This window comes from Mugil cephalus, chromosome 9 (genome assembly GCF_022458985.1).
Source record: "Mugil cephalus isolate CIBA_MC_2020 chromosome 9, CIBA_Mcephalus_1.1, whole genome shotgun sequence".
In the NCBI taxonomy this organism is placed as follows: domain Eukaryota; kingdom Metazoa; phylum Chordata; class Actinopteri; order Mugiliformes; family Mugilidae; genus Mugil; species Mugil cephalus.
This window is the reverse complement of record NC_061778.1, coordinates 18,996,929-19,010,404: the sequence shown is the minus strand read 5'-3', so window position 1 is coordinate 19,010,404 and position 13,476 is coordinate 18,996,929. Positions and strand designations below refer to the sequence as shown.

Here is a 13,476-nt window from a genome sequence, read left to right as displayed (position 1 = left end):
TGGATTTAAGACATTATGTTATGATTCTGCTTGAAAGGTTTAGGGCAAGTTCTTTAAATGATTCAGTGGTTAACAAAAGGATTAGTCGGTTGTTTTGGTCTGTTTAGCACTCAGCACCGTTAGCGCTTTCAGGTTTAGGAAACGGTTATTTTACAACAAAGGTCTGGGACATCGAGTCTGCATTATATATGTACATTGGTAAACTGACACCGTCCATACCCCTCAGTAGGAGACATGATAGCCAACTTCTTTAACAGCGAACCACCCCTCTCTCTTTCACTCAGTAATGGCTGTGCATGCAGAGGCTTATGAAACAGTCGAAGGAGAGCTTGTAACCAGAGGTGGAGCTGGTGGCTGGATCTCCACAGTGCTGCATGTCAGATCTGCTCAAATAACGGGACTGTGTGTGATTAGGGGGTTGGGGTGGGAGCGCCTTAGCTCATACAATTCCCATGAAACACGTATCCATTGTAAAAAAAATGAGGACTTCTTGGGAACTGCTCTTTGTATAGTTCTTCAAACTATTCCCTGAATGTTTTTCATGTTTTCTGCAGACATATCTTTGTGGTGTTGAGGTGTGTGTCACTGTCTCAGTGGTTGTTTAAGAAGCCAACCACGTCTCACTGCTTCTGGATAGAGCATTCCCCTAAACACTGCAGTTTTTTTTTATTAGTGCGTTCCCCAGTGACTGGAGTGAAGCCTGCGAGGCGGTGTGGACCCCTCTTTTAGCTTGGAGATCGTTTACTCAGCATTTCTTCTCCCAGCCAGTCTCACTGACAATCTTTCTGTCTGTGGGTGAGCCCACGAACTGCTGTCTGTCTGTCACCCCTCTTACACCCTTGACTGGCCCTGACTTGTGTTGCTGTGGTCCTTTGAGCTCTCAGGGGACGGGGGCTACCATCAGTGTCACCATCAGTGTTTCTCTAAGCCAGGGATTTCATCTGGCTGTAATGAAAGCAAGTTGACTGCACTCAGTTGAAAACTATTTTTTCCCCCACTTCGTGTGTGTGTGTGTGCGTGTGCGTGTGTGTGTGTGTGTGTCTGTGTCTGTGCGTGTGTGTGTGTGTGTGTGTGTGTGTGTGTGTGTGTGTGTGCGTGTGTGTTTAGTAATTGTAGCAGTGGTGATTACGACTGTTTCTGCTGCATGATTTCCTGTTAAACAAAAAAGAAAGAAGAAGAAACACCCTGAATCATCATGACTAAGGATTTTTGCACTGCTGCCTCTATGAGTGTGTTTGTGTTGGAGTGAATGATGGAAAGTGTGTGTAAAAGAAAGGGGCCGTGTGTGTGTGTATAAATGGCAAAGATGATGTAGGTCTTTGCTATGAATACAAAATGTGTCACTTTTGCAAGCGCCGTATAATCCAAGTAGGATGATTACTGGGAATCAGGAAATGACCCTTGAGTCAGCGGGGTGATGGTATTGGATGGAGCAAAAAAAACAAAACATATTCAATTTCAGGCATGTTCAGAGCAGCAATGGATGGCCAATGAAAGTGTGCCATTACACAAGAAATTTCTGCACGAGTTGTAAAGTGATGCATGGCCAGTGAATTTGAAATCATTTCACTTTGGTTAGGTACACTGACCTAATACATTAGATTGACGTCATCGCCAATAGTGGCCTAATTAAACAGCCTGTGTGTTGGTACGTGCCCCACATAAAGACTGTTTGTCGGTGGTAATGTATAATTGTAATAGTGAAAGTCTGTAATATTGGGGATATGAATTAGGTTATGGTCAGCTTTCTGCCTCAAATACAGCTCTTACATTTTTTGAAATGAAAATGTCAGCGTATTTTCCATTTAAATGTCTTTTAAGGTGCAGGAAGTACCCGAAGTCTTTTCCTGCTCTAAAAATCGTATTTGCAGTAGATTTGCATATCGCTACTGATTTCTTAAATCTATTAAATTGTAATCTACAGGCGCCTGATTTGTGACGTTTCGGCAATATTTTATCTTTAGTTGGCACATCTTTCATATACCGTCGCTTGACTGCAACACTTCGCTGTATTAAATACTTTCTAAATCCTGTCAGCCTTCAGGCCTGATGGAGCTCTTAAAGTCGTAGCTTCTGTCATGTTGTGTATCTCCCTCAGACTAATCTCAGAGCGCGATCTCATGAAATCTGTCTTGCAAAATTAGTCTCATCAGACCACAGCGAGAATGCAGGAAATAGTATGTGTTTATAAAAATTGTTCCAAGGATTTAATGAATCCATATCAGATCTTTTAAATCAAGATTGACTTGGAATGTTTTGTTAGCCTTATTTTACAGTAACAAGTTTCTTTTTGTTAACAAGAAACCAAAACAGCCTGGTTACTTTCTAAATACAGTCCAGTGTAAAATAATCAAGTAGTTCTTCATTTGAAAGATCCACTATCAGATCCAGTGCAGCCTGGACAAGTTCACAGTCAATGAAGTGACTGAGTTACTGTATAAAAAACACATTTTGCATAAACATAATTTCTTCCTCAAGTGTCTTGATTGTGTTACAGTTTAAGGAATACTTATGATTGTTAAAAATGATCAAATCCATTTTAATAGATTCTAAAACAGTTAGATTCTAAAATGTGATCGTTTCGTGTTTTGCCCCGGTCTCACTTTTATAATTGGTTGAATATCTGGGTTTTGGACTGGTCGCGCACACAAAAAAGCCATATTGTGTTTCACCACTAATGTACGGTTCGGTTTGAGGATTGTTTTACTGGAATGTCCAGGCTCGTCATGTGTTCTCCTCAGTGCTGTACCAGCCTTTATATTCCCTGTCTCTTTGGTACGACACAGGTAATTGGTTTCAGTAACAGGTTCTATTAGATGCTGTGAACTATTTGAATGGTGCTACAGGTCAGTACACGCACATTGATAAGCGTTGTGTTTCTGTCTGCCATGTAGGAAAAAACCTTCCTCAGTGTAACAACACTTAGGACCTTAAAAGATTCATAAATGTAAGTACAACTGTAAACTTTGATACCAAGTTTTTGAGTTAAATCTAAATGTAACTTTGCATATTGTTTTTTTCCCCCCATTTTCCCAAAATACTGACTTCTGAAATGCTGCTAATCTGTAGAAGTAAGCAGCACTGTTAACACTCCTCTCTATTTTTTCATCAGATATGTACACAGGCCCACATCTGCCTCCCCATGCAGAACTCCGTGAAATGAATAAAGCACCACAGCCTATAACGGGACCCCCCTCCACCCCGCACCCCGCCCCCTCCCCCGGCCTCTCACAGGTAATGTATCCCGCCGCTTCGCTCTCTGGATCGGCTCTTTGAGGGCGTAGTTCTCTGTCCCACTTTGTTTCTCTGAGAAAACGGGTCCGTTGTACTGTATTTAGCGCACGTAATGAAAAACAGATCGCGTACTTTCTCTGGTGGGGAACAGTTGCAGCTGTTGTAAGCCGTCTGTTTGTACATCTCTCAACCGCGTTACAGAAAGGCCCACAAGTTCTCCATACTGATAGTTAGAAATGACAACCGCTACTTTTATGGATGTTATTATATCCATTTCCAGTCTTAGCATCAACAATCTCGGCCGTTACTATAGCTTGCAGACTCTTCATTGTAATTATTAAGCTCTGAATGTCGGCTTTAACCGTATTAAAACAGAATGAGTCACATTCATAAAGTTCTTGTGAAATGAAACGCGAATGTATCATTTCCACCTCGTTAAAATACATATGAAAATATGAACGTCATTGTTCCTGTTTTATCACTTGTCTACAGCATATCCTCGCCTTCTCCCTCCACTCTTCTGCTTTTGATATCACTTCTCGCCCCTTGCAGCCCTCCTTCCCCCCCGGGCAGCCCCCTTCTGTCGTGTTCACCACCCAGGCGCCTCCACAAATGAACCCAACACCGCAGCCCCGACAGGTAGGCGTGCCCGCCGCTCACACATACCGCCGCGTACCTGCAGCGAGGGCCGAGCGTTTCTCCCCTCGCACGGCAGGAGGTGATTTCACACGTGCGCCGCAGCCCTGAACCTTTCTACGCGGCAGCTTCGTGGGAGGATATTTGGAAATATTCGATTCAGTCGGACTGGACGCAGAGTCGGTGTAATGTCCAAATTAGCCCGTCTGCGAATAGAAAAGGTCACTGAGAATTCACGGCGAGCGAGTGTGCCCGTTGGTTGGCGTTATGTCTTTCCCCGCGCATGCTCTGCCTGGGTGCCAAAACCGAAACGCTTTGATCCGATACCACTGACAATCTTTCGCCGTCTGTTACACGTGCTACATGGCGACTCTGGACGCTGCCCGGGCCTCATTCTTCAGACGCTGTGCTGAGTTCATGTGTGAAAACACCAAATTAATGAAATCAGAAGCTCGGCGTGCTGCTGCAGGATTTTACTATCGCTGCCGAGTTAGATTAGGTAGTCTTTTATGAAGAGCATTCCTAGTTCCCGTATCTGATCAGTAAAGTCCAAATAAATAATATCGTGCACGGTATCCTGAATGCAGCTGTGAATTCCTTATAATGTCTGCATGTCCTTTCACCTACTTCTCACCAGTTCTGCACCGTTTCAACTGTCGACATCCTTCTCTACCGCTACTAGTGTTACAGCTTAATGCACCACATGCTCACATTGGCTTTCTCTGCATCATTTAAACTCTTGTGCTGCTTAATGCTCCTGACTGACTGAGGGATATGCAACAAAGCCAGTTGTTTCTATTGATTTGTTTCTATTAATAGTAGAAGAAGAACAGGGAGATCAGTGAATTCAGTTTGTTTTTTAGAATTGCTGTATTTATCAGGTAAAATATGTAATAAAAGTATTTAAAATAGCAAGTACTTAGTTGTAGATTCAACTCTCCCCCTGACATCAGTTGCATATTTGCCATTAATTGCAGTTGCAAAGGTGCAGAACTGAATAAGTCTGATAGTATAAAGTGAAGCGAACCTTGAGCTTTTGTCTTTGACCCCTGTCCTGTCTGCCTCTCCTCCTTTAGTTTGCCCCAGGGCCCCGACCTATACATCAGCAGGTACTAACACCACAGCTGGCTAACATGACTCGGGGTATGGTGGGGTTACTGTCTTTAAATGCATGTTAGGAGCAGTGGAGCTCACTACTTGAACCAGAGGCTAAACTCATGCTATATTCTTGACATATATTGTTACATTCTGATATTGTTAAATATTTTACAGATGAACCTGCAGTTTTTATTTACAAATCTTAACACACACGATACATTCTTGATTTCACACCATGATTAGAGGGGACCTGTTAAAACATGGTCACCAGTCTGTGGTGCCCTTATCTGATGGTTTCTTAGTTGCACTGCATCTTAGTCAACTGCACCTAATCCAGTTTACAGGGACCCGTAGTGGTGTCTGTTCTCTGCATGCTGCTTGTTAATTCACTGCTTGGCTCAGAACGGATGGTTCCTGGGCTCTTTGCTCTAACTGATTGTGGTGCTTTCCTGTTCACAATCCTTCTCTTCCCACCCTCCTCCCGCTTTCTTATGATGTGTCTCTCTGTGTGGTCTGTGTTTGTGCTGCTGAAGGGAAGCTTCAGGTCGCTGCAGGTAACTCACTTTTCTCTTTCTTCCAGTTTTCCCCTCCGTTTTTTTTCTTTAACGTCTCGGGGAGTGCGTATGCGTGCGTCTAATATTTGCCAGTGTTGTGCTTTGTTGGCTTGGTGTCATTTCGCTGGCTATGGCGTTTAGCTCCCAGGCCAGCAGCAGAATGTCAATGAGGAGGCTCTGAATGAACCGGCATTAGCTGCTTTATCTCTGCTGGCAGCCAGGGCCAATATGTTTCCAATTGGAGTCTAGCCACAGATTCATGGACAAACTATGAGCCTTGCTGTCATGCTGGACAAGCTAGCTTCACTCGGTCCAAGACGCAACATGATGTAATGAGAGTTTATTAATGTCTCTGCTTTCAGAAAGCTAACTAATAATTATCACATTTGTTTTTGTCCTCTATTTCTCTTTCTGTCTTATTTTCTGTCACTTCCCTTTTGTCTTCGTTTGTCCTCGATCCCTCTTTGCCTCCGCTTGCTTTGGTCTGTCACAACATCTTTTCTTCACACGCCTCCTCCGTCTCCTTCCTCGGTTCGTCTCCCTGCCTCCTCATAGCCCTACTACCCTAACAGACCCAGCCTGCCTCCTAGCAGCGGGCCGCGGGGCGTCCCACCCAGCGGTGCTCCCCGCTCCGTTACCCCCACCCACGTCTACCAGGCCGGCCCTGGCTCCCAGATGATGATGATCCCCCAGCAACAGTTGTCCTTCCCCAGCTCACCACAGGGACCAGCCTACTTCATACCGGGACAGGTGATGATCTCAGTTTGACGAAAGAAAGTAGACGGTAGTAATTGTTGTACTATCGCAATGAATTGCCTTTTGTTTTAAGTCTGTACACACGGCACGAACTAAATATGAGGTAATGATTCCGTGCTCCCTAGCTGTGTGTGAGGAAGAGAAGGAGGAGTATCTTTTTGAGCACGTCTGTGAGGATGGTCTTTGTTTCTCTACATTAAATGACTTCATCTCCTCTTCTCCCTCTCGTTTGCTACTTTAGTACCGTTCACCGACCTACGTGGCCACACCCCAGCAGTACCCAGTCCCAGCAGGCACCCCAGGCTTCTACCCAGGAACCAGCCCCGCCGAATATGGTACTTATGGTAAGAGGCTCTAGCCGGGGCCTCAACACTCACACACAAGAGCCAAACACAGCAGGGTTTTTTACACTGACGCCGCACACCGCAGTTGAGACGATATGGCAAGTTGACAGGAAATGTAATTTACACAGGAAAGGAATTGTAAATATCAAACAGGGTCATGAGTAGCTGTTACTGATGACTTGCGCAATAGTTTGTCCATAAGAATTTTTACTTCTCCACTCACTTTCTCTCTGTAGCGCTTGTGAGTTTCATGACATTAACGTGGTTTGGGGTTTGTTTAATTTGGCTCTTTTTTTTTTTCTGCCAGAAATAAACACACTTCTGATATCGCTGTCACGTTTGTCTGTCTGGACTCCAAAGCGGCTGCATAGGATGGTTCCGTTTAATGTGAACAATGATGAAGAGGGAGTAAAACTCATACCTCCTACTCTCACCTGTGGAGAATCAAATCATACACACAAGAGCAGTGCAGGCTTTCAAGAAGATCGAGTAGCAGGATGTGTTTTTTTTTTTTAAATCAAAAGGTTTCGTTGTAAGTTCCTCAAAATCTAAGAGCAATGCCAGTTCTATAGAGTGTCAGTTGTGTAATGACATTCAGCAATCGCCTAGGGAGAAATAGATGACTTTTTCCTCAACCATCGTAGACTATATGTCCGTAATGAAATGCAGCTCCAAGTCATGCTGTGCTGCCAGTGTTGGGTGCAGCTGTGTTCTATAAAGTGTTAGCTGTCCGTTATTATCAAAGTGGATTACGTAAATGGATGGATTTACCACAGCGTGGTAAAGCACAACATCTGTATTCATTTACGCATTAATATTCTCTATGAAACACTATATTTTTATAATATGCTTAAAGAATGTAGTTGGCATTGCTCATACCAATTAGCTATTTTGTCTCTCTTCTTTCGTTTTTCTTTGTCTTCTTGTATCTCAAATACTTTTTCATGTTGCTTCACATCTGCCAACCACAGCATCACTGCAGACATGCAGTTTTTTGCTGCTGATCTAATGTGTTGGCGCGCCCTCTAGAGGCGACCGGGCGTCGGTGCAGCAAAAGAACTGGCAATTCACTGAAACAAACTTGCTGACCCCCCACTGCGAGGCATTTCAACTATGTGTTGTCATTGTTAAACTGTAGCTCATCAGCAATAGAACGAAGGGACCTGAATGCAGACCTGAAAAAACACAATCCTTCCTATGACGCTGTGCATGTCCCGCTCTTTGCACTGGGCAACCTGTGATGCACAGTACAGTACTGCACTGAGTGGTGCATCTGAAAAAATAATATTAGATGGATTTAATAATCATCTCATTTAAGTTTGTCACATGTTTATCAAATGTTTAAAGATGGTTGACAGTCCCAAGTTGGGTCTTCTGCATAAAGAGCATCAGGCAACAGTACATTAATTACTTTAATGTAGTAGCAGTTATTCTTATATTTCAGATATATGTGGAAACCTCAGTGGGTATACCTTGTACTCATAATGTCACTGATAGAAAAGTAAATGAATGTCATTATACACAAATATATGAGGAGTCATATGCAGGTTGGAAATTAAGTGCAGCATTTAAGTTGTAGGTGATAACTGTAGGTAATGGATGCGGGGATGACCCGCACACTGATCAGTCAGTGTAATGGGTAAGAGTGGGACCGGGGTGCAGATCTTTTTATGCTGAGATAATGTCACATCACGTAGTTTCATGAGGTACTTGTTTATCCACAGTCTGGCCAGTACCCACGGTACCTGGAGCTCGCCCTGCTGACTATATTACACATCACATCAGATCACTTCAGAGAAACCAAACTACCCCTTTTGCATGAAATAGACTTAGCAACTGTATCACGCTGATGGTGTGTTACGTCAATGACACTGAATATTGTCTCATTTTTAGGAAGATGTGATACACTGTGTTTGATGAATTTCAGATAGAAAAGGAAAGGGTTCACTCTACTTGAATGCTAAGCATTCAGAATTTTGAACCCTCAACATGAACAGGATTTCTGCTTCAGGGGTTTAAGTCATTAAAATAGTTTCAGCTAAATCATCCTGAAGATATGCGTTGGGTTCTGAACCTTGTTTCAGCCATGTTTGCTGGATTATTATCACACCTCCGCTGGATTTATTTATTGATTTATTGTGTCACCGCGTTCTGTTCTCACTGTTTACACGCCGCAGAGGTGCATGTTGTTCTTCTAGTAGCGTGCCGCAGTCAAAGAGGATGTCACATTTTGCTGCTGTTATGTGTGCGGACAGATTTAGTGAGATTCTGTTTGTCTTCCCAACAGCTTGGTAACATGAGTGAGCTGTGTTCAGCTTTACGCTGAAAAGAATTTGTGATGAATGGCATGTGTCACATGGTCATTCTGAGAGTCACATGGTATGCCGTGACATCAGATGATACATAACTGTATTGTAATACACAACTAATAGTAAGACTGTTCTCAGAGGGGCGTTGTGAAGAGGTGCTGACAGATTGTCAATATGCCCTAAAAACAGGAATGTTGTGTACCTATAATATATACATCTCAGGCGAATGAAGCACTAACCTATTATACCGATCATAAACTTTGGTACCTGCATAGCAACAGCCCCAGAATATCATAACACCACCACCCCCCCAGTCCCCTAAGTGGTACAGTCTCTCGGACCACAGTCCTTTTCTAGTAGTCAGGTAAAACACACATACACAGTGCTGACGTAGTGCAGTCACTATTTTTAAGACTCCAACCTGTCAAGAGTGATTTGCTCAACTCCTACCACGTCCATACACACAGCCCACCCCGTTTGTAGTAGGCTCCGGTGTCTGTGCCAGCACAGATCAGATAGCACGTCCATGGTGGCGAGTCCTCAGGCAAGTCAGAGCCACTGTGAATGGTACGACCTAACAGTTCAGCTCGCCTGCCAGTGCGCTGTAGGGGAGGGCGAGGGAACGAGGGAGGAATCAGGAAGGTCAGAAGGAGGAGCAACACGGAGACACGCTGGAAGAGGGAGGGCTGAGCATTAAAAGAAGTCATTCTGAGAGGGCACCTGTAGAGAGGACAGGAACAAGTCAGAGAGGGGGTTTGATCAGAAACCCCCTCTCCATTTTCTGTTCATACGCAGTTTGGCCCTCAGCAGGCTTTCAGCATGGGGAACCGTGGGTCTCAAGAGCAGCAGGACTCTGAGGGTAGGTGTCGTCTAGACAGTGTGTCTCTTTGAAGCCCCCCTCCCACTGCAAACTTCTGCACTTTGTGAGTCATAATCTCAAGTCTCTTAATTACAGTAATGGGCCTCGGTCCAAGAAATGCCTCATTCCGCCTTCTAGCTTTCTGGTTTCTAGAATGCTCCCCTTCTCCCTCTCTCTGTCCTACTCTTTCAGTCTTCCCTCCCTTTCCCGCTTGCGCGCACTCTTCCCCCAGCCGGTGTGGGTTTTTGACTATATTTAGGCTGTGCGGCTCCTGGTCAACAATGCAGACTCAGTAATGTGAGTTAGACCGAAATGCATGCAGAGGGGGAGAGAGGCAGAGCAGGAGCTACTTGCCGCTGTGCTGAAAGAGAAGCCTCTTCAGTTTGAGGATTTTTTTTTTTTTCTTCCCCGTTCATTGAAAGTGGGCTACAACTTGGGTCTGAGCTATAGCTGAGGCCAGTTACACGGCCAGGTAACGTCAGTGAACAGTTTAGCTGTATTGTTGACATTATTGACTGAGCAGGCTGAAATGGGTTGTTTGAGCTTGTGGATACTTTTGTTCTACACTGGCAGCAGCTTTCTCGTCAAATTTGTTAATGTGATAAATGACTACGGCCTTAAGAGATAAGGGCCACTTATGCAGCACTGAGCAAAGAGAGAGAGACACTGACTGCTGTGTCATGGCCCGAAGGCCTACAGTACCTGCAGAGTCCTTCCAGGTGCCGTGTCGGCTTCAGTTAACTGTTGAATTCAGATCTAAGGCAGTGGATTGGTAATGAAAATGACCGGGTGCACATTTGAGACAGTGGTAACTTTTCTGAGTTTATTGTTGAAAGTTAGTTCTTAATACGGACGTTATGCCTGGAAATGCAGTAGTGGGTACTATTTATGGGCTGATGTAAAGTTGAAAAATGGGAGAATTTGATGATTTTTTTGTGGAACAGTAGATTGAATAGCTGTACTGGACAACAAACTATGTGCGTACGTCAAACAGGGATGCATTTTTCACCATTTTTTTAATTTTATTTTATTTTTACTATTTTAACAATACATACAGTTTAAACTTAAATTGTAGTATTAGTTGCAGCAACACAGCACAAATGTGCAAAAAATCATGCATGTGTTTGATTTCACCGCTCAATAGCAAGTTCTATCAAAAAAGCAGCTTTGTGAATGTCTGATGCCTCACAGTCTGGCAATATGGCCGCCATAAATAAAGAGGCTCGTTTCAAAGTTTTAAAACACTAAAAGTAATGATTGGTCTGAAGGCAGTTTTTAGAGTTCGCACTTCAGTGTTTATTCTTTTATGTCCTCCACATTGTGTTCATTTATGCACTAGTTTATTTACTGATTAATCATAGCTTTTTAGAAAATGCTGCTGTGACAAAAAATATTTCCAAGCTCTTGTTTTGGATGTACAGAAAAACTGGAGAAAAGATAACCCAGAAAGTACTTTAGACATAAAGAGAATGCAGTTATCATATTACGTTGGTGGATATACAGCTTCACATTCTGCATGTCCCTTTTCTTACTGCTTAAGGTATCTTAACAAGTTACAACGTTATTGTGGAATCACAGTGTAGGACTTCTCAGTGGTTATGTGTGTATCTGATGTGTTTATGGTAAGTGACAGCTGTGTGTATTAAGTCAGTACGAGTTGATTTACATTGTTCTTTCTGTCTGACCCACACCAGGGGCCTACTACCCTGCACAGCCACAGTTCACCCCATCGGTGCAGGCAGCACCGGTTATTATGAACCCTGCCCCTCAGCAACAGCAACCACCACCTCAGCCGCAACAGCACATCCCCACCAAGCGGGAACGCAAACAGGTACAGTCAGCATTCTTCCACACAAAACCTGTTGCACTTTATACTGCCTCATTGAACAGTGCACATCTGCCACAGTGCTTAACTAACCATGTGTGTAATAATTTAAAACTTTCACCATTTTCAAACTGACTTTCCAAGCACAAAGCTGGTGTGTTGTGCCCGGATAAGATTGTGTTGTCCATGAAATTCTTGGAAGAATATCCCCTAGTCAGAATGTACTTTGTCATAGTAGTGGAACACCACAAATATTATACCGCTTTCACATCGGAAATCCCAGGTCGACCCGGCATTTTCAGACCCGGGTCAACACGCCTTTGGTGCGCTTTCACATCGCACCCTCATACTCCATCGCGTACGTTGCAGATAACATTGCAGTTTGTTGATGGACCGGTCAAACCCCCGCTCTCTCAAAAGGCTGCTAATATTAGAATAAATCACTGTGTCCTGTACAGAGCCCAATACCTGCCACTGAATCTCCTCTTTTCCTCGGATGCAAAGAACTGCTATGATAGTGTGGGAGATCCCTATACAAGCTGTATATAAACACAGTCGCTCAGGTGCTGTTTACCTATGCGCTTCCATTAACGATCATGTAACAACACATTTGATTTGTTTGTTTGAAAAAAATGAACAAAAAGCTCTGCCCTTCAGAGATCAGTCTTTATGGGAGTAGACTACAACTTGGTTTGCGGAAAACCCGGGTCGACGCGGTATTCCCGTTCACATCGAAGCCACGTCAAATTGAGCCGATAAAATCCGGGGTCGATTTGCTGAGTCGTTGACCCGGCTCGACTTTAGAAAGAAATGTCCCTCATTGGGTCATGTTTACGGAGCAATTAAAGCCCCTTTCACACAGCACGAAAATCCCGCATTGTCCCGGGTTGTGGGAAAGGGTTGACCGGGCATTTCTTCCTGAGTCAAATGACCTGACAAACAACCCGGGATTGTAGCAGCTCGGCTCACCTGCCGCGTGAAAGGTATCCTGCGTTGTCCCGTTAAATTAACCAATGACGTTTCCTGCCTGTCGCATTCTGTTGTTGTGGCCCAAATGAGCAAGCCAGAGGGATAAATGCTCCCAGTTTTCGGAGCAACAACCAAGGTTTGAAAGCACACAAGTTCTACCTGGAGACTACACCATCCTCTACGAAGTCATTCATCTCTCACTAAAATGTTGGTGCTTGGGTTCCATTATGGACAATGTACTGGACAGGGATTGACAAGATAGGAGTTTTTACTGTCTTCTATGAGCCATTATGCCATTACAGGAAAACATTATAAAACAGTGTATGTTTACTCACCATTAGAGTCATGTTGACCGAAAATTAGATGTTTAGCGTGGAAAATGAAAACTTTGCATTGTCCTTCCAGTGCACCAATCAACACACCCTTGCATTTGCATTATATTGACAAGTTTTACAGATTTTTGTGAGATAGCAAAACTAAAACTGTGTGTGTTATCTGAATATTATTCTCAACTCTTCTTAAGTGTATGTTTCACAAATTAAATTGCACTCCGTGTCCAGATAGTGGTGAACTTGATCTTAACTCGTTTTGCTGCTCAACTAAGGAGCTGTTACGACACATTCCCTGGCTCTACAGTATGTCTAGTGTTTCCTCTGCTCTCTAAGATGGCTCTTGCCTGGTATGTGGTAGCTCTGAGCTAAAGCCCCAGTTTGTGCCTCTCATCTCATCTTTGTTTTTGCATTTAAGACTCCTGCAGCGAAGGTTAAATATCAGTCAGACATATAAGTAACTGCTTCTCTGAATTCATCCTCTGCACCCAGACCAGTACTGTGCTTAATATAATGTGTCTGTCACATGCCCACACATTCATCTAAAGTCATTATCGCAAAAC

At 43.7% G+C, this 13,476-nt stretch overlaps 1 protein-coding gene across 1 annotated transcript in view; it reads left to right on the top strand.

Annotated features, from left to right (window-relative positions):
* LOC125013286 (eukaryotic translation initiation factor 4 gamma 1-like) overlaps positions 1-13,476 on the top strand; it is a 34,433-nt gene that overhangs the window by 4,433 nt on the left and 16,524 nt on the right. The window contains exons 2-9 of the mRNA XM_047593795.1: positions 2,895-2,947; positions 3,113-3,234; positions 3,787-3,873; positions 4,947-4,979; positions 5,502-5,522; positions 6,078-6,272; positions 6,520-6,622; positions 11,485-11,621. Coding sequence (XP_047449751.1) covers positions 3,115-3,234; positions 3,787-3,873; positions 4,947-4,979; positions 5,502-5,522; positions 6,078-6,272; positions 6,520-6,622; positions 11,485-11,621 — 696 coding nt within the window. The 5' untranslated portion in view covers positions 2,895-2,947; positions 3,113-3,114. The remainder of the gene's footprint in view (positions 1-2,894; positions 2,948-3,112; positions 3,235-3,786; positions 3,874-4,946; positions 4,980-5,501; positions 5,523-6,077; positions 6,273-6,519; positions 6,623-11,484; positions 11,622-13,476) is intronic.